The 25,106-nt window shown below is 47.2% G+C and overlaps 1 protein-coding gene across 3 annotated transcripts; it reads left to right on the top strand.

Moving 5' to 3' along the window:
- Nucleotides 1-1,887: 1,887 nt before the first annotated feature.
- On the top strand, nt 1,888-25,026 carry tmem94 (transmembrane protein 94). 3 transcript variants are annotated; one of them, XM_040177436.2, is made up of 32 exons: nt 1,888-2,134; nt 3,007-3,431; nt 6,576-6,695; nt 6,859-6,986; nt 7,673-7,809; nt 8,348-8,553; nt 9,836-9,987; nt 10,321-10,423; nt 10,522-10,608; nt 10,745-10,861; nt 11,789-11,845; nt 12,862-12,966; nt 13,401-13,574; nt 13,671-13,886; nt 13,968-14,280; nt 14,369-14,542; nt 14,655-14,757; nt 15,097-15,305; nt 15,388-15,569; nt 17,303-17,435; nt 17,680-17,795; nt 18,000-18,099; nt 18,218-18,326; nt 18,792-18,984; nt 19,068-19,145; nt 19,260-19,345; nt 19,432-19,513; nt 20,650-20,807; nt 20,909-21,003; nt 21,088-21,181; nt 21,625-21,795; nt 21,927-25,026. In XM_040177436.2, the coding sequence occupies exons 2-32, from the start codon at nt 3,408-3,410 to the stop codon at nt 21,997-21,999; spliced, it is 4,095 nt and encodes a 1,364-aa protein (XP_040033370.2). In that variant the 5' UTR covers nt 1,888-2,134; nt 3,007-3,407; the 3' UTR covers nt 22,000-25,026. The 3 variants fall into 3 exon arrangements, with proteins under 3 accessions (XP_040033370.2, XP_040033371.2, XP_077959342.1); XM_040177437.2 differs by lacking the exon at nt 11,789-11,845; XM_078103216.1 differs by lacking the exons at nt 1,888-2,134; nt 3,007-3,431; nt 6,576-6,695; ... (1 more) ...; nt 7,673-7,809; nt 9,836-9,987 and having other exon boundaries at nt 8,446-8,553.
- The last annotated feature ends 80 nt before the right edge of the window (nt 25,027-25,106 follow it).

The following is a 25,106-nucleotide window of genomic DNA, read 5'->3' as shown; positions in this document are numbered from 1 at the left end:
CTGAATCTCATCACTAGTACTGTACATTAGCATCACTGAGTTTATCCCTACCGTTTGCTTTGTTTTATGCTTTTCAGTCTGTTGCTGTGGCTGCGATTAACACAAACTCCGCTAACACACATTACAGCAACACATGAAAACCTTGATCGTGCTCAGATTTCACAGTGGTTTCTTAAATCACTTGAAAAAAAACGAGCTTCTCCTTTAAATCTGCTGACCCTACATGAGGTATTTCCATGGGCTCACTGCAGTTTAGTAATTCATATTCACAAGTGTGGGTCGCTCAGAATCGCATTCCAGCAGGCACCAACCAAACCCTTCCGACCTCTTAGTCATCGGTGTTCACCACGGGAAGTAGAATCCGTAAAACAGAATTGCCGTCAAAAAGAGGGTTTTATGTCTTAAAGTTTTTGTTCCAGCAGTGACACATGAATGTCATTCAAAATTATGTCATCGAAAACGAAACCCTGTGATGATTCAAATTGACACGATTCTTTATCTTTGTGTTAAACTTAGATATTCACTTTTAGGAATTTGGTACCGTGAAGACATACAGGTGTATGAAAACTGAACCATATTCTCTTAACACACAGTTAATGTTGCATTTGGCTAAACTTGACTCTATGCTTTTAATGTATCCTGTTCAAAGACGCAGAGAGAACTTCACGTTAAATAGAGCATCTTTCCAAATATACACCAATTATAAATGTTTTTCTTTCATCGGATCCAACAAACAGGCCTGGTATGAAACCCCCCCATGATGAATGCTCATCTTTGGGGAATTGGAAATCAGACGAAGACCCGGTGGGCCGACAGGTATTGATTTACACGAGTGGGTGAAGTTACACTGCGGAGGCAGCCGGGCAACCAGACCTCAACGTTTACATCAGCAGGGAGGCTGCAGCCTGAAGGGCACAGGAGAGCAGGAAGATGTGGGACTCTATTTCCTAATAAGGCTTAATGGGTTTGCATTTTTCATAAACCATTTGCAGCTACAACTTTTAATAATATTCAGATCTACAGCAACCACGAGGATTTTCTTCCATACACCTTTGAGAGGTGATGTATCACTTGGGTATATGTTTATTATATGGGTTATTTTCTTGCGACTCTTACTAGTGAATATATGTAACGTGCTTGTTGCATAATGGCTACTTCATATATGTGGAGTTGATGTATGTCATGTGGACCCAGAAAAAGAAACAATTATTTTTTCTAATGTTCCCCTTCATTGCATTGAATGAAGGGCATACATATTTCTGTCACACATTGTTATATTAGTAGTAGTATTTCCCTACTAATTTCTTTTGCAAGATTTAAATACTGTATGTGTAGTTTGTTATTCAGATATTTCCTTATTGTGAGTCTCAAGAGCATCACAGAGTCCTTTCTCTAGTTTGCTAAGGACATATTAAAGACCCATTTTAACTCACTGTTAATGAGTAGATGATTATGCTGCTGATGTATTAACACACTACTTCAGTAAAACAGCAATAGAATTGTGTAAAAGTACTCTGGAAAATAAAACAATTTCCAAACAATTGTCATAAATCATCTCGGTTCTTCTTGAATTGTTCCATTGGGTCAAATAGGACATTTATATGAACACATAAGTTGAACAGGAAATACTTCCCTAGCATTAAGATGCTAGGGAAGTATTACACAGTATTAGTATCACAGCTACGGAGTAACCGGATGTGAAAAGCGTTGCGTTTACTCCCTGGAGCGGAACACGGAACGAATTAGGATTTGTAGTAGTTTTAGTTAGAACAATTACACATATTTTTCACATCATCATAGCGTTATTTTTAATATCAATATAGCAACTTAATATTATGAATTACGGGTTTAAGGGTCACAAAATTGCATTACCCCTCCTGAGTAAAGGTTTTAGGTTTCCTATTTCAAAATAGAACCATAAACAATCGCAGGCCATATAGCCCCGCCCACTATGGTCCTGACCTATCACGAAGACAGAGAGCCGTTACACCGTCCAATCACAACGCACTATTCCCCGCTAACGGAGGAAGTCTCCCCAACATGGCTGCTGCTGTGCACTGACGGCTCAGGAGTGCATTTGAGAGAAAGACATATTTTAAAAATATATATCAATAAAGACCTGGAAAGTCCGGAGGTGAGTGTGCAGACTAATACTTCACACCGACGATCTATGTGGTCGTAGAGACTATCGCAACAGAGTGCGTCGGCTCAGCTCGGAGCCTCTTGTTTGTTAGCAAATGCCTTTGACACCCGGGGACGAGGACGTCGCATGTCTGCCGTTAAAACCAACTCCTTCACCCATGGCTCCTTTTAGCGCCGCCGGGTTCTTTCCGAAACTAACGTGTCGTAACGTTTAGGACTTTACACCGGGCAGCACGAGCCGTCATTGTGGGTCTTTGCCGTCAGTTAACGCTTCGTCCTCAGTGGCTGCTCGTACCTGTAAAATGTCCATCATAACCACCTGTGTGACGTCAGCTAATCGTTTCAAGTTGACGAGGAACTCACTGAGGAGCATTGTCATCTCTGCGCGTTCATCTGTGGTCACAAATGCAAACAGCGCTTCGGTCTCAGGTGGACTCGCTCGGCTCGGCTCGGCTCGGATCGGCTCGGATCGGGGGCCTCGGCCGGTCTGTTTGGGGGGTTTAATGTTACTCGCACAGTAAGAATAGTCAATAAAGCCTCTCGTGTTTTGGCTGAGCTGTGTCCACTCTTTGCCAGAAGCAGACCGCTGACTCTGGAGATTAGTTGTGCAGAGGAAGCTGCTTGTATGGGGGTCGGGGTGGGACGGGGTCGGGGTGGGATGGGATGGGGGGGCTTGGTCTGCTTTTCAATAGATCTGTCACGCTGTCATATGGACCGGCACCACACAATGTCACAGAGTGTGAGCCAACTGAGGCGCTTGTCCATGCATGTTGTTCTACGGCCCACTGTTTGAATCGTGTGCCGTGTGATTCCTGTTAGAACTGCTTGTTTCATAGATCCTGGCTATTTGTCATTTATCCACAGACCTCTAAATGAATGTGGCGAAGAGGATCCCCGCGCTGCACCTGAGCTACAATTAATCCTCCGAGAAGTAACCACTGATCCAGCGCCGACCCCCCCCCCCACCCCCGCTGGTCCCTGCAGGTGTGGCCCCCTGTCACACTGGCAGAGGAGGCAGGGCAGGAGGTGTTGCCAGGCGGAGGACCGAGGCCGCACCCGCCCGCCTCCCCCCTCCATCTTCCTCCACTGCCAACCCGAGCCACTCCGCTTGCAGCCTCCGCTGGCAGCGGGCTGAGAGGGATCCGCACGCGGGCCCCCAGCGCTGTGGCCTCCGGATTCGGACACCGCGGAGCGGCGCCCGCCGGGCTGCGCCGGGTGCCGTTGGCTGGTTGAGGAGCAGAGCATGTTGAGTGGCTGCGGTCGCCATGGAGCTGCAGGATAAGAAGCGGGTGAGTTTCAGTCGCTTGGTTCGGGCACCAGGCCGCGCCGTTTAAGTGTCCCCCCCTGGGGTGGAGAGCTGTTTACTGGGGAGATGGGGCCCCTGGGACCGAGCCCTGAGGGGACTGCTTAGCGGCGCTGCAGTGTTTTCCCGCAGAGGTTCAAGCAATTGTAAGAATACGTGTTCAAGATTTGGAGCCTGGTCGGGGTTATCAAAAATTCAGCCGAATAACTTCTCTCGTTCTGGAAAATGTATTTGTCAGATCACAGGTCAAGTACCAGCGCTGCGTTTGCAAAGGCAGGAGCAGTTCAGGCAGCACACAGGCCGGAAGAACAACTAACTAACATCAGCAAGAACATCATGTTTTATAACCCTTGAAAGACAGAGAAGGAAAGATTTCTATTGGCCCTAAACTGGCGTAGAGGAGGACCTTCCACCTCCCGCATCTAAGATCCGGTCACATCCAATGTCCAGACTCCTGACTTAACGTAAACATCGTAAACAGAGTGTGTATGTTGAATAGTGTTGGTGTGTCTCTAACCCCCCTTTGGCTGGTAAATCTTCTAGTTGACCCGCAGACCTTAGATTCCTCAGCCAGGACATAAACTGACTCCCCATCCTGTCAGACTCGTGTCTGCCTGCTTGGCAGATCCTGCTTACCCCCTTACCTAACGCTTAAATCAAGACAAGACAGCAAACCCCCAACTAAGCCCATGAAAATAACTTTTGATTATCACTTTCCAAAGGGTCGTGTGGTTCGTGCGTTCACCTCAGGGAGAAGCATCGGCTTTATCTCCGTAAAGCTGATGCGTTAACAGAGATATGGCTGAAAGGCCCCAATAGACTTCTGATTACATTTCCATTCAAGTAGCTCGGGAGCCAATTGATGGAATTTAACAGCCTCACGGAGCTACGTCTCATTCTTGTGAATACGATGCTTTCGGGCCGGATGGACTCACTGGATGTTGGTGGTAAATAAAAGTGTGTGGAACTCCACACACAACCAAGAGCCAGTGATTCTGGTTTTATTTTTTATTTAGTTCCACCTTGTGACGTACAACCTCACTCTGGTTGTCCACGATCGTCCCTCCGGATGTGCTGGTTAATCCGAGGTGAAATGATCAACCCTCTGTAGTCAAACATACATGCATTTCGCTGCTGCGTGGGAGCGGAAATGCTGCTGCTGAGCCGTTGCTCAAGGGGCTCAAACAAATCTGCTGCCTTCCCGTCCGTGGGTTGCGTTCCCTTTCTTTAATCATCAGCTCACGCCAGCACAGGCGAAGCATGAGGGAAGCATGAGGGAAGCATGAAGGAAGCGCGCGGGTCCCTGTTCACTTTTTGCGTTGGATGTTGATTCGGTGCACATTTGGTTTCATGACTTCAGGCGTGTTGATAAGTAATACTTTGAATGTGTTAGTTACAGTAGAGTCATTGACTTGTCGGGGCCTTGTGGTTCATTACTGTGAAATATTTCACCGTTTAAGCAATTTACATTGTTTAAACTCTCACCAATCGTTTACAGACGCAGTCAGCACAATGTTTTCTGTTGGGCAACATAATCCGTTGTAGCCAATTAGTAATTGATTTTCAACCATTCTGTACTGATTGTCAATACGATCCAGCTCCTCAAATGTCAAATTGACTTATTCTAGTTTGTTTGTGTGAGTTGTCCAGGTCCCTGAAATGAACCCTTGTTGCATTCATGTATTTTAGTTCATGTCTGAACCTGGCTGCTGTTTGTGTTGAATTCTTCATGTGTTCCTTAGTTTCGGTCTGCCTCATTAATGTCACTGAGGAATGCATGACACAAGAAAACCCAGCAGAAGAGGCATCTTTTTGCGCTTCCAGTTTGTCTCGTCTTGAGGTTCGTGGAATTTTGGTTAAATTACTTCAGGATCACGTCTCATAAAAAAGTCCAGGAAGAAGAGACGCGTGCGTTGTTTCGCGAGCTTCTTTGAGCCCTTTCCCGCAGCGTTACTTGTCGTGGTGACTGTGGTTGAGACGCACTGCAGCTCTGGCCGGCCGTTAATCCGTGTCCTCCCGCGCCGCCCGCCTCTTCTCTCAGGCTGCTCCGGTGTCTGCGGGCTTACGTCTGCAGGCTTTGTTGCTCTGGGGAAATGGAGCGGTATTTATAGCTGGCCTGTGGATGCAGAGCCTGAACGCTTTCCCACCAACATCAGCTGGGGCTCAGTTTCCCCTTTTTCTGTTATATAACTTCACTCAACGAAACAGGATTGCAAGGAACGTCGATGTCACGCCATTAATCATTCAGTCAATCGTCAGAAAAGTAATGGACAGAGATTTTGGTTGCTGATTTAATATTTAGGGCCATTTAAGAGAAGGAAGTAAAATGTGAAAAACATTCTTGTCTCTTGTGTGTTTTAGTAACCTCTGGTTCTGCAGCAGGAAGCCAAACGTCCTCCGGTCCTACAGACGTCTGTCTGACTACTTCTCACTTGATTTATTACCTCAGTAAACATAAACGTGAATGTATGGTCTCAATCTCCCGCTTCACATCTTCTTCAGTGCAGCACACATTAACTAAGTAGTACAATCTAACGTGGACCTTTTCCATTTGAAACAAAGTTATTAAAAACCTGCCTTACTGAAAGTGCCTTTTTTTCTTCTTTTAAAGGAAATCTAGAACAAACATGGACTTCACAGACTGTAAATCCCAGTGTCCTTATTCCCTGCTTCTAAACATAGATTATTGATGGATAAATAGATTATTCATTGATTGATGACTGTTTTTTCTGCTCCCTGACAGAATGAATACATTTCTGCTGTCATAAATGTAACTTATTCCAATGTTTGGGATAGGTAAATTGTTCTTGTACAATAATTTAGATCTATCGTTTATGCCCTGGCAGTGGAAATAGATTTTTGTATTTTATTTCATTCGAAGTTTAGATTTACAATAAATAATTTCACCACCACTGTGTAAAAGGAATAATAGTTTTAAAAATCATCAATCAACTAGTTGGAAAAATAGAAGTACAACACACTACTTTTGAATTTACGAGTGAAAGTTGATGTGTTTGTTTCCACTAATTATCTCACAAATGGGTCTCTTGTGACAAAAGAGGCTGGAAGACCATTAAATCAAAGGTTAATCTTGAATAAATAGCAACGTGCTGTCTCTGTGTGGTTGCAGGAGGAGGAAGCGGCGACCCTGGGCCTGTCCACCGGCCAGGCTCTGGCCAAGCTGCGGGACCAGCTCAGCGGCCTGCTGGAGCACCATCAGAGGCCCGAGCGCAGGGGAGCCGCCGCACAGGTAGCCAAGTGCACCTCTTCACCTAATACACCTCAACCCCATTTTATTGTCACGACATCTTTGTGTGAAATCATAAAGACACACCGTTGGTCGACCAGTCCTTAAACACAGCCGTGCCTTACGTAGTAACCCGCTGCGTATCGTTTTGCTGATGTCTGCGTAGGAACGGTGGGTGAATAGCTTCCTTTACCATGGCAACCGTCACTCCTGTCTCCATTGGCCGGGAGCTGCCCTCACTCTGCTGGTGGTGCTGGGTCTCGTCTGTTGCCACGGTAGCCAGCCAAAGGGCAGGTAGGTTGTCCCCTGTCAGCTTGAGCGCCCTGGTCTGGAACCGTGCAACTTTTGTCATCTGAAGCATTAACCGCCAAGTCGGTTAGACCCGGGAGCTGGGACCCGGCTCAGCGAGGTGGCGACACGTCTCCATCGTCTTCCTCCTACTCAGGAGTTTCTCTCCAGAGGAGAGCAAAGGGAAGAGGAGGAGGTGGGGGGGGTGCAGCTGAAAGCAGCTGTTTTTACATTATGTTACAACTGACATCTCAAAAAAAGGATTCACGGGATCCTGTGTGTGTGTGTGTGTGTGTGTGTGTGTGTGTGTGTGTGTGTGTGTGTGTGTGTGTGTGTGTGTGTGTGAGTCTGTCTGTCTGTCTGTCTGGCGTGCTGTACACAGAGAGCCGTGGTGTAAATGTGATCGATACCATGCGGCTATTTAGTTTTTCTAACAAGGTCTATAGCAGAGTCCCCGCAAAGGACACTTCTTCTTTCTGTCCAAAACCATTCAATTGGATATGTTAACTGACACTGACTGATTAATGCAAACACCAGTAGTTGGTTTGAATGTGGATGGAATTCATTTGGATTATTTTGTTTTATTCAATTCATTTTTAAGGCACTTCAGAAATGTGTCTGAGTGAGCGGAACCTGCTGCAGCGTGTTTCTCTGTAGCTTGTCTCATTTGGTTCCACTTGGTTCCTCCACAGCTCTGGCATCGAGCTGCTGAGCGCTGCAGCGCTCCTCCTGCTCCTTGTGCTCAACCTGCTGCTGGTCAGACGCCAGGAGCGGCTGAAGAGCAGCGAGATGGTCCGCCGCCTCAACGGCATCATCGCACAGCTCAGCGGTGAGTCGGCCGTCGTCACCCTGCAGGCTCAGCGTGATCCCCCGTCGACCTGTGGCGCCTCGCTACTTCAACTCATATGTGGCCGTATAGGAAATGCTTGTGCCGAGTGTCTGTTGTCAACCGGGGGGGAAATCCTCCAGCAGAACCGCAAATATTATTCATACAGTTTATATATGTATAAAATGTAGATTTTAAATGACGATTTAATATCCCAACCTACTGGCCCAATGTGGAAATGTAATTGTTATTTTCCGTTGTCGGGGTGATGGTGAATATCCTTTCGAATGAGGAAACTATCTAAGGAACAGTTTTTTTAAATGTATTTTTAATCTTTGGGAGACAATTAGGTTCGTGATGGAAAATATGTGACCTAATTCTCATGAACTTTGTAACATTTATCTCTTTTTTATTTATATTTTTTTTATCTCCACTTCCTGGCGAACATGGGATGTGTTTTGGATGTGCATGAATGTTAGTCCCCAGGTTATGAATGAGTGAATTCCTGTCTCACGGTGCCTTTCCACGTCTGTCCCTCCAGACTACGTGTCGGGCTGCGAGGGTGACGTGCGCTGGTCTCCGTCTCTGTACCCGGATCTCCACACGCCCTCGTCCACGTCGTGGTCCCTTCACTGGACCTACCGGGACTCCCGGCTGGTGAACCTTCCCGTCAGCCTGCTGGTGGAAGGAGACGTCGTCGCTCTGAGACCTGGACAGGAGGCATTTGCTTCCCTCCGAGGCATCAAGGTCAGTCTGTGCGTAGACGCACACGCACGCACACACACACGCACACACACACGCGCACGCACACACGCAGCGTAAAGCCAAATTTGAACCTGAGTAAAATATGCAGGAACTTCTGATGGAGTAACAGGAAGGATTCCAGTGCAGCTACTGAGTGACAACACGTCTATTTGTTCTTTTTGACCACTTTGACTTGAATATTGATATATTGACCTTTTTTTATGAATACACCTTATTCGACTTTCTTATCCGCTCTGATCTCGGCAACGTATCCTGGCTGGTTAGACTGAGCTGACCTTTGAAATTCATGAAATATAAATCTTATCTCTTGGGAAATAAGCAATCCAAAGGTATCAGTAATTTGCCCTTTATGTTCTTTTTGGGTGCCAAATACCAGAAGTGGTGCAGAAAGCCGATATTTTATCATCGGTTCACCACTAGAACACTGAAACGAGCTTCTGGCGTCACCGCTGGTAACGGCAAACGGCACGTAAGCATTGATACTGCCTGAAGAGGTACACAGTCACACGTGACATAAAGGAACGCTTCTAAGGTCACAGTGCAGCGGGACGTTATGTGATAATGGAACAGACAGGCCTCACTGGGTGGGATGAAGCTGAAAGCAGCCTGATATGGACAAGCGGCTACGGTTTTACTTTGCTGCACCGAACAGATTAAATATTTATTCCACGATTCTAAAGTGTGAAATGCTGTAACAAAACCATCACAGAATTAAACAATTATTACAATTGTTTTAATTTAATTGTAATTTAATTGTTAATTGGATTTTAGAAGTGGGTGTCTGCTGAATTGCTAGTGTGAAACTATACATCAAGTCTCATGTTAGAAAAACTCTTACTCAACGTAAAATCAGTAACTAATACTTGCAAGCAGGAGATACATTGACACACAAGTCCTGGTTCAAAGCTACTCAAAGGTCTTCTTCTCCAGCGCCAAAATGTACAGCTGAAAGTTAACATGAATGAACTTGGCAGAGGTTTTTAGTTAGTTTAACTTCTGTAGGAACATCTATATGTGTGGAGAAACGTCTATTTGTTAGTAAATTTATAAAACAAGATAGAGTAGGACTTAAAGCAAAGCAGATCTTACGTGAGACTCGATAGCAGTATTCATCATCACACAGTCACTTGGAACCTGACTTCCTGCACTAGACTAGACAACGTCGCCCAGCTCACACCAGCACCTCCTTTGTTTTACCTGGAAATGACTCTGCGTGTCCACACGGCCCTTCAGTGACCCGCACAACCCCTTCCTGTCCCCTCAGGATGATAAGCACATTAAGTTGGAGCCGGGGGATTTATTCCCCCCCTTCTCCCCTCATCCCTCCCCGCGGGCCGACGAGAAGAGGGGACCGCAGAGCCCGCAGCAGCACCGCCTCTTCAGGGTGGCGCGCACTCCGGTGCTGGACGTAGTCAGGTAGTCGTGTGAACTTGCTCCTCAGGACGTCCGAGTTCTCGCCATTTGTCTGCAATCATCAACGGTCGGCGTTGCCTGTGTGCAATGACTGCTGCTCCTCATCATCGCACACAGGGTTGGAAAGGCAACACGATGTCTGGCTGGTGTCTGTATTTCACAGCGACCGTGTTGATGAGATGCAGATACAGGGTGCTACATGTTTCCATAAAAAAAAAAATAAAAAAAAACGTTTTTCTGGGTAAAAATGAGCTGATGGATTCGACAGCAACGCGTAGATGTTGTCGGATGGGGAAAAAAAGTAACTCGAACGATCATGTCTTTTTTTACGGACAGGAACAGTTTGGAGATGGCGTTGGCGCGTCCGATCACCGTGCTGGACAACGAGCGCTTCACGGTGCAGCTGGTCATCACCAAGTTGGTCTGTCCCGTCGTCCTGGTGAGCAATTTGGAGTCTCTGCTACGTGTTTGGAATCCCTTCTTCTCCACCTAAGCCCACCGGAGTGTGATGTAGCACACCTTGTTCTCTCCCTTTAGGGGGCTTTCCTGGTAGTGAACACTGTTCGCTATTTCTGTGACGCCCCGAGCCTCACCCCCACCTGCTACAATTTCATTCAACTTCAGGTACAATCACACAAGACTACGAATGTGCGACTTAGAGAGACTGGAGTGTGTACCCGTCTAAATGTGTAATGTGTGTGTGTGTGGCCACCAGCCGAATGTTAACGGGACGTGTACGGCTGTGTGATTGTGTTTGCAGCTGATGGGTGTTCTGCCCATCTTGCCCTTGGTCTTCCCGGTCATGTGGGTGCTGCTGAACGCCTTCGGAGAGGCCCGGGTCCTCGCCGAGTTCAGCCACGCGTCGCCAGCTGGTCTGGTGAGGGACGCGCACACACACAGACACACACACACACACACACACACACACAGACCTGAGGTTGGACTGATGTCTATGGTTAATCCATCCCATCGAGGGTCGCACAGTTAGGACCATAGAGATCTCCATCAATCATCGTTATGAATGAATGAGTGATTTCATTTGTGAATGTGACGCTCTCGCAGACTTCCTGCTAATAAAATTCCTGCTGTGGCAGAAAATGTGCAGACCTCAGTTTTTAAAACAATAACAAATTGCATTTCCAGGATATTAACAAGCAATGATGATTACATCATTTAAGGTCCATTTAATTAGCTGAAGACCAGAAAGCCTCCAACACCAACATGCAGTACCTCGTATAGCATCACTAAATAGGACATGGAACTGTTTACCGCAGTCATTCCAGTAGGCCAAAAGAAAAATGCCCGCGGTTGTTAGTTCTCATGGTGAAAACGCGCGTTGGATTTGCCCACGCAGGACTTTCCCGCAAGACGCGTTACACCGCTCCAACGGTTGCCGTTGGCGACCGCGTGCATAAAAATGTAACCGTCCTGCTACGCTGTTTTCAACAAGTATGTTCTTTGTGCTTCTATCTCTGCGGCTCTGCGAGTCCCGGCGCGTCTCCACCTTTTTAAATGTCAGGAAAGTATTAGTTTGACCCGATTGTTCCGCTCAGCAGGGTGGCTGTTAACTTAAGGCCAGTTTTATCTGAGTCTGTGCAAATCTTCCTTTCACTCAAATGCTTCCCTGAGCCCGAGACAAAACGACCCAACTGTCGTACTGATTGTACAGTTATTTCTTTCCCCCGTGTCGGCTGCTAGCACCTTCCATTCAGGCAGCGCTAACGCCATGTCGGTCCAACACACACAGAGGAGCCACCGTGAAGGCGTCACTCTGTGTTTTAACTAGACTTTCTTCTCGCCCCAGCTTGCTAAGTTCTCTGAGGACACTCTGAGCAGCTACACCGAAGTGGTTTCCTCCCAGGTATAACCTCTTGCTGCCCCCCCCCCCCTTCCTCCACCCGAACCCGCTGGCTGTTTGCCCCCTTTGAGACTCGCTACCCTCTCTGCTCCTCCCCACACCCCCCATCTCCATTACATCTCCTCCCACTCTCTCTCTCCTTGTGTTCATTGTGTAACGTTTTGCTTTCTGTTTTGCTTTCTGCTTTTTTTCACCCTTCCGTCTGATTATCCGTCAGCACGACGTGACCAAGCTCCTCACGATGCAGGTTTACGCCCACAAACCCGGTTATCTTTGAACTGTTATTAGGAGCTACGTCAGTACATGGTTATTTCATTCATAAATAATGTTGATCATCATAGAGGTTTACTTGTTTTGGTCAGATTTTTGGGACTTAGTAAAGTAACTTTTGGGTAATTTGTTTAACTAAACAATTATTTGTTGTACTTTTTGTTTAGTTTGTGTTTAAGATGTATTCTGTGAGGGCACTTGTGGGAGTAGGCAGGTACAGGACCAGCATGCACTGGGGTGGGCCTATTGTACAGCTAGAGGGGGTTCATTCTTCAAAGCTCCCCAATGTCTATTGAGGATTAACGTATATAAATAAATAAAACTCTTAATGTCCTCCAGTGTAACGCGGGGGCCTGAGTGTTTGATCCCTACGTACATGTTTCCCCTCATACGTACGAGCTGTGATTGTTTGTCCCTCGCTCGTCCGCTCGTCATGGATTCCAGACAAAGTGATTTTAAATCTGCATGGATGTGTTTTTGGTCCACTCACAAAAACGCTGCACTTTGCACTGCGCTTCTCCTCCTCGCCTCATGCCAACAGCATCGTAGTGTTGGATCTCCCCTCTGCCTTCAGCCCCGATCAAACAGCTGTTTTACAGATGCTGTCTGGCTTTTAGGCCCAGTTGCCTCCTCAATCTGCTTGTTTTTGCTATTTATTTTTTATTAACTCAATCAGCATTTATTTTTAAACTCATATCTTTGTGTGTGTGTGCGTGTGTGTGTGTGTGTGTGTGCGTGTGTGTGTGTAGGAGTTGCTGCGCTGTGTGTGGAGACACACGGTTGGCGTCCTGAAGGGAGAGTCTCAGACGCTCTGTTACACTTCCAGCCTTCTACACACTCTGGGATCAGTCACTGTGAGTATCATGGGTGCCCATTTGGGGAAATCGTTGAATAGAAAATGTCCCCTTTTTTTATTCTGCTGGTCACTATTCAGAGATATGAAGTTGCTAAATTTATAGGGGCAATTAGTTCGGCAGGTCAAACTATCCAGGATGTAGAGCTGTGGTTTTATTTGTGGATTGGTTTAGCACAAGGAGTTTCACGAAATCAAATTTCAAATATTAAAATGCTACCAATACTTTTATAATGGTCCACCTTCTGCAACTACCTCTGTATAAAATAGATTAACATTTCAACTGCGTCTAGTTCCCATTAAAAGTGGTGAACTGGCAAATCACAAGGCAGCTCTCAGCAACAATGTAGCCGCTGGAGGACTGCGGACAAAAGATACATGCGGTATGTGTGTGTGTGTGTGTGTGTGTGTGTGTGTGTGTGTGTGTGTGCGCAGGTGCTGTGCTGTGTGGACAAGCAGGGCGTCCTGTCCTGGCCTAACCCCAGTCCAGAGACCGTGCTGTTCTTCAGTGGGCGAGTGGAGCCGCCTCACCACAGCCAGGACGACCTCAGGGACGACCTGTCTGTCAGCTCCGACTGCCGGATGGAGACCGACGAGGACCGGGAGGAGGTGTGTGTGTGTGTGTGTGTGTGGTGTGCGTTCACCGGCCGACCATGCGCCGTACCGTATTCCGCCCCTGACTGGTTGTGTCGCCCGCCGCAACAGGCTCAGGAGGCGGAGGCCCTGCTCTGTCTGCTAGCAGAGTCCTCGGCCCAGCTGGGGGAGGGCCCCGAGCCCAGCGAGACGTCGCGCTGCACCGCCCGCTCCACGGACACCGCTCGGCTGCGGCGCTCCGGTCAGGCGGCGCACACTCGCACCAAACACCACTCGGGGTCCAACGTCAGCTTCAGCCACAACGCGGAGGGAGGCGAGGACGACCAGGTGGACAAAAGAGCGCTGGAAGTCCTGAACGAAGAGGGCACGTCTTTTCAGACTTACCCATTCGCCCCCTTGCGTCTCCAGGACTTCGGGATGGGCTGCCCCGAGGCGGAGGCGGACGACTTTGTGTGCGACTACCACCTGGAGATGCTGAGCCTGTCGCAGGACCAGCAGAACCCGGCTAGCATCCAGTTCGACGACCTCTCCTGGCAGTGCCACCTGCCGTCCCTGAAGCCGCTGGGCCTAAACATCATGCTGAACCTCTGCAACGCCAGCGTCACGCAGCAGCTCTGCCGCTTCTCCGACCACCTGTCCAACCTGGCCCTGCAGGAGAGCCACGGCACGGTGCTGCCCGTCCACGTGCCCTGGGGCCTCTGCGAGCTCTCCAGGCTCATAGGTGAGCGTGTAATGAGGATGGCCGGATATTCCTGCTCTGGTTCTGAAGTGTTGAACTTCGGGACTTTCTGTGTGTGTGTGTTTCTCAGGGTTCACTCCTGGTGCCCGGGAGCTGTTTAAGCAGGAGAACCACTTGGCTCTGTACCAGCTGCCGTCAGGAGAGAAGACCAAGGAGTTCACTTCCCGCCACCTTCATTACTTCACCAAACGTCAGCCTCCCCTCTCCCATCTGATCTCCCTGTTTGTTCGAGACGCTTTCTCCAGTGAGTCCACACACACATTTTTTTAATGACCTTGTTGTAGTTTGCTGTGTTAACTGGTCTCTTTCTTTTAGAGTGCTTCTCAGTTGTATTGCTTATGTCGCTCTGTGAGCAGATAATGTCCAGATGCTGTCGCATGGCTCGGCCGACCTCATCCTGGAGGCCTGCACCGACTTCTGGGATGGCGCGGATATCTATCCGCTCTCAGGCTCAGACAGGTGCGGTGTCGTTGTTGCATTGCGGTAAACCTTCATTCAAACATCAAAGGAGACCTGTTATGCCCTTTTACTACACGATGAAGTGGGTCATACCACGAGGGTCATTGTCACCAGCTCTTTTCAGCCTGCCTTAAAAGGCTCCGCTCAAAACTCCTCGTTTGAGGCCTTAATGCTAATGAGCCCTGTGTTTTGTTTCCAGCATTTGGGGGTTGGTAGACGTGCCAGTCAGCCACATTAACGTGTAGAAGACCTATCAAAGTGAAACTTTCACAAAATGTCCCCTTTTAAGAATCAACAAAATGACCTCATTTCACTTTCGCTCGTCTCTTGTCCCGACAGAAAGAAGGTTCTGGACTTCTACCAGCGAGCCTGCCTGTCCGGTTACTGCTCTGCGTTTGCCTACAAACCCATGCAGGTCTCCCTGTCTGGCCAACTGGACGGGAAGTGCGTGGAGCTGGTGCCCGGCCCCTGCCTCTTCTCCGGGGTGGAGCTGCCCTCCACCACCCCCATCAAACACAACTCCTGCAGGAACAGCTGGAGCTCTGACGGTACGAGTCATTTACGGAGGGACGTATGGTCGGAGTAAGGATACCACTTCAACTCCTCTCTTCCCCCCCTTTGTGTGTCCAGAGGGCATAGGAGAGGGCGCGGAGCGCGATGACTGCGTCCAGGCCCTCAGTGGGCAGATCTTCATGGGCATGGTATCGTCGCAGTTCCAGGCACGGCTGGACACAGTCCGGTTCATCGACGCTCTCGTCACGGCGTGTATCCGGTTTGTTTACTTCTCCATGGAGGATGAGCTCCGCAGCAAGGTGAACACACACACAAGCCCTCATGTGAACCTCCTATATTACCTAGTCGGTTGGGTGGGCCAGACTAATGTATGATGGTCTTTCCTGGGGATGTGTATCTGCTGACAGCAGGAGGCTTCTTCCACCATCCAATACAGCATGCCGTTGTAACCTTTCCACAGTTTGTGACAGAGGAGGGCCTCCTTTTTTCTTTCTACCAAAAAACCCACAACAATGGTCAGAAGTAGACTGTCTATTAGGGCTGCAACAACAAATCGATAAAATTCGATGCGAGCATGGGGGGGTGGACGCTACGGACGGTCGGTTTCGTGCTTTGTCCCATGTCGGTTTTTGTTGACATATATATTTGTGTGTGTTGTACTTTTTAATGCTGTCATATACGGTAGTCCAGTGCGCTTGCGCATATACTGTGGATTATACGGTAGGTGATGTTACGCCTGTAAAAGGAGACACAATGATCCATTAAACCAACGCGGCTAACTAAGAAGCCTCTATTGGATTTATTTACAAATGCCATTGTGAATTCATCTCATAGCACCTGGTTGTGTTTTTAGCTGTACTTAGATGGGGTGTATACATTTACTTAGCTTGCACGACAATGGTGGTAATAATTAAATGAATAAGCTTCAAGTGAACATGGGGTGTTTGTGAGTGTAGTATAGAGAACGAGTTCTGACGTTAAAACACATCCTGTTACATTTTCGGATTTGTATTTTTCTTTTTATAAATGATTATGTTCAAGGAGCAACCTGTATTTTTGCAGTTCTGTTTTAGAATAAAGGGTTGGGAATTAAAGCTTTTTAATCCGATTCAGCGATTAATCGAAGAAATTATTACAGCTGCAACTAACAATTATTTTGATAATCGATTAATCGGCCGATTATTTCTTCGATTAATTGAACATAATTTATAAAAAAAAGAATCAGAAAATTTAACAGGATTTTGTTTTAACATCAGAACTAGTTCTCTATACTACGCTCACACTCACAAACACACAACGTATTCATTAAATTATTACCATCATTGTAGTGCAAGTTAAGTAAATGTATACAGCTGCATGAGTGCATGAGCTGAATTTAAAATGGCATTTGTAAATAAATGCATTAGAGGCCTCTTAGTTGATTTAATGGATCACCATGTGTCTCCCTTTACAGGCATAACATCAACTACCGTATAACCCACAGTATATGCGCAAGCGCACTGGACTATATATATATATATATATATATATATATATATATATATAATGGACCATATATGACAGCATTAAAAAGTACAACACACGCAAATATATTTGTCAACAATAACCGGTATGGGACAAAGCACGAAATATATACAAGACAACAGATTGAAAAATGAATGATCCAAAATAGGCGAGTAAATAAAAACGTCTTGCTAGCTGGTTTACTGCTGTTATTAGCGAGCTAACGCTAGCTTGATCAACAACTGCCGGCGCTGCTGGCTGCTCTGTCCTCTGCGTCAGCTTGGCGTTTTTATTTTATTTTTTTGCTCTGCGCGCAACAATAATGCAATTTGTTGCCAACGCTTTTAATAATCAAATTTTAGCGATTTCATTGTTTCGTTGTTGCAGCCAAGAAATAATCAACCGATTAATCAATTATCAAAATAATCATTAGTAGCAGCCCTACTGTCTATAAGCCGCGGACGTCATGGTGATGTCATCCGTTGCTTTGTGGACTGATGATTTGAAGATGACTTCTGTGTGCGTGCAGGTCTTTGCAGAGAAGATGGGTTTGGAGACAGGCTGGAACTGTCACATCTCTTTGACCCCAAATGGAGAAAGTCCCTGTGATGGAGCTCAGACCAGCCCCGGCCATGTCTCCCTGCATGGACTCCTAACCCAAGGTACCAAACCTCTTTATAAAAACTCAGCTCAACTCAACATTCTGAACCGTTTATGTGGATGTCCAATCGGTCTTAGAAGGTGGGGTCAACTGAAGCAACAAATTCTGCAGTGCGTGCGTCGTACGGAGTCGAGTTCTCCTGCCCGTGGAGCCGTGCAGGCAGCTGCTCAGTGTACCACGTGGAGGACTTGCTCCGTACTGAGCTCTCTTAATAAGAGTATCCGCCGTCTTCCCATGACACACAGATTCCCGGGACGAGGCAGAGGGCCCGCTCCTGGCGGAGGAGGAAGCCCACTCTGACCTGGCCGGTTTCCAGCCCACAGACAGCGACGTTCCCAGCTTCCTGGAGGACTGCAACAGGGTAACTACGTCTTTCTATCAAAACCAGTGGAGCTGCGGCTCCGTTCTTCACAAAGAAAGCCACGTGTTATTTTCACAGCAGATGACGCATTGCTTTAAGGGGATTATTTGTGTGCACTGCCATTGATTTAAAGCCGTCAAATGGGTGGAATTTATTTGAAGCATATTGTCTGTTAATGTCTTTTCTGTCTCTGCTCTTCGGCAGGCTAAGCTACCTCGTGGCATCCACCAGGTTCGTCCCCATCTGAAGAACATCGACAATGTGCCTCTTCTGGTGCCGCTCTTTACTGACTGCACCCCCGACAGTGAGTCCTCTCCACGCGCTTTGACATAATAAGTCACCGTCCGTTTGCGTCGCTCCACTTAATTCTGTGCACACTTTTACTCTTTAAAGGTTCTCATACTGATCCTTTTTCTCCACAGCCATGTGTGAGATGATCAAGATAATGCAGGAGAACAGGGAGGTAACATGTTGCCTGGGAAGCTCCGCCAATTTCCGCAACAGCCGCCTGTTTCTACAAAGTGACCTCAGGTAAGCGCACATTAATATGGTTCGTTGTTTGCTTTTTAATGTTAAAATACAGCATCGTTGTCTTACTTTAGTGGAATCTCGCCATGCAGATAGTTCTGGTTCTATTAATTCAGGCACGGAGATGTTCGTCTCTGAGGGACTCACAGCGTTGACGAATAAGATTCACAAAAGTTAACAAAGCGCAACACTCAAGAGTCAGTGTCCCGTTATCAGATAATCCACAGAGCGGTGGTGTGAGCAGTTCATCCATTAACACAGCACTCCGTAATACTACTTCTATTTACTGGACGGATTATTATATAACTGATGAATTTTCTCGTAATGAGACAGATCCACCTAAACCTGGATAAAACAAACTGTAATGATTGATTCTATGAGGCGAGTGATGAAATGTATTCTGGTAACTTTCTGCCCCCTTGAGTAGTACTATAATCCTGATTTGCGTCTATGTGAATCCCCCCGCAGCATTGCCCTGGACCCCCTGTACCCCTCTCAGTGTTCGTGGGAGACGTTCGGCTACGCCACTGGGGGAGGATTTAGCGACGCGGACGCTGAAGGTCTGTGTCCTCTGAGGCTCTCTGGACAGCTCAACACGCTGGGCTGCTCCGCCACCTTCCACCAAGGGGAGAGCGTCAGCATGGTGAAGCTCATCGAGCAGGTTAGGACGCGCCGCCAACGCGCAGCGGGTCGGAGAGCGCCGTCAGATGCCCTCATTAACCCTTTGGGGGGAATGTGTTCCAGGCGCGACACACGACCTACGGCATCCGCAAGTCCTTCCTCTTCCTGCTGCAGTGCCAGCTGAGTCTGGTCATCATCCAGGTGAGAGCGGACGCCTTGTCCACGGACATCTGCGCCGCACTGCTAGCTTTGTATGTAGAAATACAAGCCGTGCTGCTGAATAAATATGTGAGGTGTGCGGCTGTTTCTCTGCAGTTCTTGGCCTGTCTAGCTCAGCTTCCTCCTCCCATGAACACCACTGACATACTCTGGCTGTCCTGCTTCAGCTGCCCACTGCTGAGGTACACACGGTGGAGACCAGTGAGACTCTTGAGGTGTGCTGTGCCGCACCGGATGTCATGCCTCCGTTTTCCTGTTGTGTTGGCAGTGTGTCGTTTTTGGGGAAGCCGCCCGACAGCTTGTCCATGACAGTGGCCACAGGGAAGAACCTGGATGCAATCCCAAGGAAGGTAGGACCACATGCCAGTCAAATATTTCAAATGTACCGTAAACTCTTTTGACTATAAGCCGCTACTTTTTCCCCCACGCTTTGAACCCTGCGGCTTATACGATGGTGCGGCTAATGTGTCATTTGTTTACGGGGTAATGGTACGTTCACACCAAAAGCGAAGCGAAACATTCACGTGAGTAGATTCCATGTAAAGTCAATGCACAGAGGCGTCTGGTTGTGAATGAGGCAGATTTCAAACAGGCGGCGGGAAAGACGTGCGAAAGAGCGATACGAGTGAAGCGATTAAATCGCTTTTTATATTTATATCCGCCCGGCGCTGTCTAGCGAAAGTCAATCGGCGTTGAGACGCGCCGCTCGTCATCACCGCCGTCCTGCTGTCACAGCGTGAACGCACGTTATTAAACGGCCGCTCGCCGGAGACACACACAGCTGAGACTGAACGCCTGTAAGTTAGTTTGTGTGTAACCGAGAGACGCACCGATCCGACACAACAGGTCATCAGACCGGCTGCTGGTCCGCCTGCAGCAGCGCTGGAAGCCGCGGTCATCCAGACGCACCTCCTGCAGGAGTCGCTGAAAGTCAAGCTGTGTGCGGCGACGGATGAGGTCATGAACCCGAACCAATAAAGAGCAGAAGTAGTGGTTAAATTGCTTTTGGTGTGAATGTACGATAATGAGCGAGAGCGAGACAGACCGGTGCAGGTTACGGGCAACCAATCTGGCTGTCGGAGAAGGACACAGAGCGGCGGCGCGTAAACCTTCCATTAATGAATCAATGGTGGGACGAACTCTGCGTCAGCAGTCGTTTTTCTGCCGCGTGGACACCTTATATATGTACACACATCTTTTGTTTCGTGCGGCTTGTATTCAGGTGCGCTCTATAGTCCGGAATTTACGGTACTGCTGATCACTTTCTGGCCAAAGATATTGTTGACCAACAACTTAATAGACGTAATGATGATCAGCAAACAGCCCTACATGCGTTCTGTTAAAGGTAATACTATACTGTACCAGTAACAAGTGGGGATGATGATGATAAAAATATGCATCATTTATTGACTGAATAGACGGGACAAATAAAAGCCCTTCATAACATTTGGTCCCACGCTCTCATCGTGTCGCCTTCTTTTTCCAGACCCAGAACTACTTCCTTGGCTGTTTCCTGTTGAAGTTTGGCCTGTCGGTGTGTGCCTACCTGCTGGGCTTTGGCTTCACCCTGCAGGAGGTCTGCTTCAGAAGCAGCAACTCCAGCCTCGCTGACAACACCACTCGTGCGCATGTGCTCACGGCCAGGTGTGCGAAGCACTGGCGTCCCTGACATCACGTTTCCAGGAGGATTTGATGCTGTAAATGATGGGACGTGCGCCGACTGTCGCTCTGTTTGACTCTCGCAGCTCTTCGGTGGACGCTCCTCACTGGTTCGGCGAGCTGTCGAACGGCCTGCTGCTGACTCAGAAGGTCATGGCGGGATTCCTCGTCTTACACACTGGTAGGAGGTCCCTGTAACGTACGCAGCATAAATCATTGTTCGCTATTCAAACCGACCGCTTCATTCTGTTTCTCATTTCCTCAGTGGCGATCTCACTCAGCTACGTCCACCGCTCTCAACCTCTGTGGAGAAAGAATCCCTTCCGCAACACCTGGTGGTGTATCACTGTACCTGTGGTGTGAGTGAACATCCCGCCTGAAGTTATGCCGACTTTCAACCGTCCGCACTCCTTACTTTAGCCTCCCCCTTTAACATTTACATTAACGTCACTTAAGAAGTTAAAACCAGTGAAACAGCTGCCCAATGTTTAATAACACAAACTTCTAAAATGCTAAATACTCCAGCCACACCTTCTAGAAGATATGCATGTTTGTCACACGCAGGACGTTTTTAATTAACCTTCACAATAAGCAGACAACCAGCATCCTATTGACCCTCAGCAACATCTGGCAGACTGAGTCTAAGCTACTGTCTCATCAAATGTCTTTATTGGTTTCGTTATAGCAAAATATCCATTTCAGTTCCATTCACGCAGTGTACGTGTACCTATGGCTTTTATTTTGAAAGGCCACCTGGAAGAAGTGGATCCCGTCTCCTTAATCTCTCTCCCCTCTCCTGCAGTCTGCTCAGCCACCTTGTTCAGGCCACAGTGGATTACCAGTTATGGCGTGACCGAGGCAGCCCCCTGACCTTTGACCTTGGCGACATACCCCTGCTGGCCTGGCTGCTGGCCTCTCTGTCCCCGCTGCTGGTGGTGGTGGTCAACGAGGTGGTGAAGCTGCACGAGATACGGTATGAGGAGAGATACGCGGGGGGCAAGAATCAGTGTGGATTTTCAGAATGATTTTGTGCTCATTCACAAAGTGAGTTTATGTCCCTTGTTTGATCCAAAGCGCTGATCTTGTCCCCTCTGTCCGTTTCAGGGTGCGAGTTCGCTACCAGAAGAGACAGAAGCTGCAGTTTGAAACCAAGTTGGGGATGAATTCTCCATTCTGATGCGTTCTCTGTGAGGTAGTTGGTGTTGTGGGATCACACACTGCACATCAACACTTCAGCACCAGCGGAGGGGGCTTAGTGACGTAAATGGGTCTGTTCTCTTTCCGTTCAACAGGCAACTATTTATTGTCTGGCATTAGTTAGTTTTAACAGCATGAGGAATGTTTTCTGAAGAGGTTGTATCACTGTTCTCCTCTTCTCAGAGACTTTGTGCGCGGTTGCTGTCTGACCCCAAACAAAGGATGTTTTAGTGAAAATCATTTAAGGAGACGCGCACGTTGAAATGTGTCCTCTCGTCATTCACAGGGAAAACTGCTGAAGCTGAAAAAGGAACTGCGAAGTGTTCAATATTAAACAGCTTCATTAGGAAATAGATGGGGAAATTGTTTTTTAATTATCTTCAAAACTATTAAGTCTTTTTGTTTTGTTTTTATCCCACACTGGACTTTCAGTAAGTCGCCTCTTAAACTTGTAAACTCCACACCAGCCGGCGCTTGTAGCGCGATGAGACGTGGTAGGTAGAACAAGAGTGTTGGAAATGATTCAGCAAAACGTTGACACAAAAGCTGGACATGCTACTTAAAGACAACTATTTTGGCTAACCGGCTAGTTCTGGTTGGGGGCTGTAGTGTGAAGCATCAAGGTGAAGAGACGTGTTAGCCGCAGCAGCTAACGCCCGCTAGCTGATTCTTACTTCTGCCACATGTTCAAGCTAAAGATGTTCCTCTCAATGGGTACTAGCTCACGCTGCTTACTGGCTAATAGCTAGCTTAGCCTCTTAAAGGGTTTAGTGTGTCTTCAGTTCCTGCAGCAGCCTCTGGTTGATTTATTCACCATCGTCGTCCTTCCAGGTAACGGCTTTGGTTTAGGAGGCCGGGGTCGAGTGAAGGTGAGATGGCAGTGACCAAAAACAATATGCAACAGGAATGCCCATATTGAGTACGTCAGACTTTTGAATAAGGCTATTTTTGTAATGAAATACAAATGACTTCTAATTAAATTTTGTCAATCTTAGAAGAAAAACAATCTATATATATTTTTTGTCGGTTGTTCTTTAAATTTTAAACCACTTATTCCTGTGGTTATTTATTTCATCCTGTCATTTCTATTGATTTAATATTGCACACTTCGGGGCTCCATATGTAACAGGATGTTTGTTTGCTGGCTATTTACAGAATATGGTCCAACACTGCGTCTGACAAGATGTGATCTGAGCTTCATTCAGCCAGTGAGCCGAACTGTTAGATGTGCTCTACAAACATATCTGCCGTTAGATGTTCGCCGTATACACGTTTATCTAACTGCAGGATGTGCCATCATGCTGCTATTAAGCAGCGACCTCAGCGAGTCCCTCCAACAATCGATGGTTCCACTCGATGTACGTGTGCTCATGCAGCAGAGTTCCCTGAAAGGTGCTTTGTTTTAGTCGGTGTCCTTTCGCAGCCTGTGTGGCTTTTTTAACTCAACAATTTGACAGACAGGAGCTCGGGAGACTATCGCCTAAAAGTACAGAAAATTGAATAGTTGGGTAGATTTTCCCACGATAACCCCAGATTTCATATTTGCTCTGCTGACCTTAAGCGTCTGTACACTGGGACCCTTTCCTGGTCCCCGTTACTCTAATGTGTTCAGGCCGCTCACCTGTAATGTGCAGCAGCAGACGTCTGTATCACTGACGGTCTATTTCAATCAGACCAGCCTTCTTCGTGGTGCTGTCATCATTTCAAATGGACATGGTTTTTGATATTGCTACTGTATGTGGGGTGGTGGCATGAATTGGTCATTTCAGAACTAAATACCATGCTTTTATGCCACACGTAATAACTGTCTTTATACAAATGTTAAGCAATGAAAGTCGTTTTTGTCGGTGCCGGAATAACTGCTTGGGGGGAACAGGGCAGAAATTAGCCAATGATTTTCCGGAAGGTGTTTTGAATCCTGATGTTAATGTACTGATTCTGTGACATAAAACGCTGTATACTGTAATGCTAGATCCCGCCCTCATACGCAGCCTGTCCAATCGTAGCGCAGCACCGTGCAGGTCCGACTGCGATCCAGCTGTACTTCACGTACGCTCGTGCAGTCGTTTCGTAATTCCTTGATATTTGATTCTGGTTCTGATCCTCCACACGCTTTAAATAGCTTTATTGTTATGCCAAATGTTAGATAATAGTTATGCAGGCAGGGCAGTTAATGGCCGTGTGGGCTTGAAGGCTGATCCAACCGCTCGTTGGGGCTTATTGAAGGGTCAGTTGTGGTCCGGATTTCATCGATTTAGCTCTCCCCTAATCCAAATATATTCCCAGTCGTTCAAATGACCACAACCCTCACGGTGGACTTGTGGTTCAGTCGGTCGGTTATTGGGCCTGAATAGACTGAAATTGAAGACTATCACGGTATTCAGACTTTTCCACGGCTCAAACCCCCTTTGTGTGTGCATGTTTTACTGAATGCATCACTAAAACGGCTCTTTAAGATCCACACTTAATGTTTTTGAAGAGGTTCAAGTAAAACTAGTGCAAAAACGCAGTTGCGTTTTTCTGGCACTACTCACAAACACTTTCTGACTTTGCTTAACCCGCATGAAACTACTGAACGTGGTTTTAAGACAAACGCCACAATGCAAGAAAACAACAATGGTTTCAATTTGTGGCATTGGCCCTAGTTGTGTTCATACTTGTGTTTCATGTCCTGACACACACATGGACTGTGCTGCACGAGTAAGAACCAGTGAATGCTCTGTCTTCATCCACACACACACGTTGTCTGTAGTTCTACTGTTTATTTCTCAACACAAACGGACTCCGTGGAGCACGACGTCCATGCTGCTCGTTGCCGAGCCGCTGGTGCCACCTGCAGAGTTGATGCATCACCCGGCACACCTCTGTCACTTGATTTTTAGGGTGGGGGGGTTTTGCTCACAGAATACATAATGTATATGTCTATTTTGTATTTTTTAAAGTTGCTATGTTCAGGACAAATTTGTTTGTGTATTGATTGTCATGTTAATAAATACACTTTTATTTATGAGATTGTTTTGTGGAAAATATTGTCACCCAGAATAATTCAATACTGTCAGAAAGGAGAAGATGAGCTGTGTCAGGAAC

This window comes from Gasterosteus aculeatus, chromosome 5 (assembly GCF_964276395.1).
Source record: "Gasterosteus aculeatus chromosome 5, fGasAcu3.hap1.1, whole genome shotgun sequence".
NCBI classification, from domain to species: domain Eukaryota; kingdom Metazoa; phylum Chordata; class Actinopteri; order Perciformes; family Gasterosteidae; genus Gasterosteus; species Gasterosteus aculeatus.
This window is presented reverse-complemented; position numbering and strand designations above follow the sequence as displayed.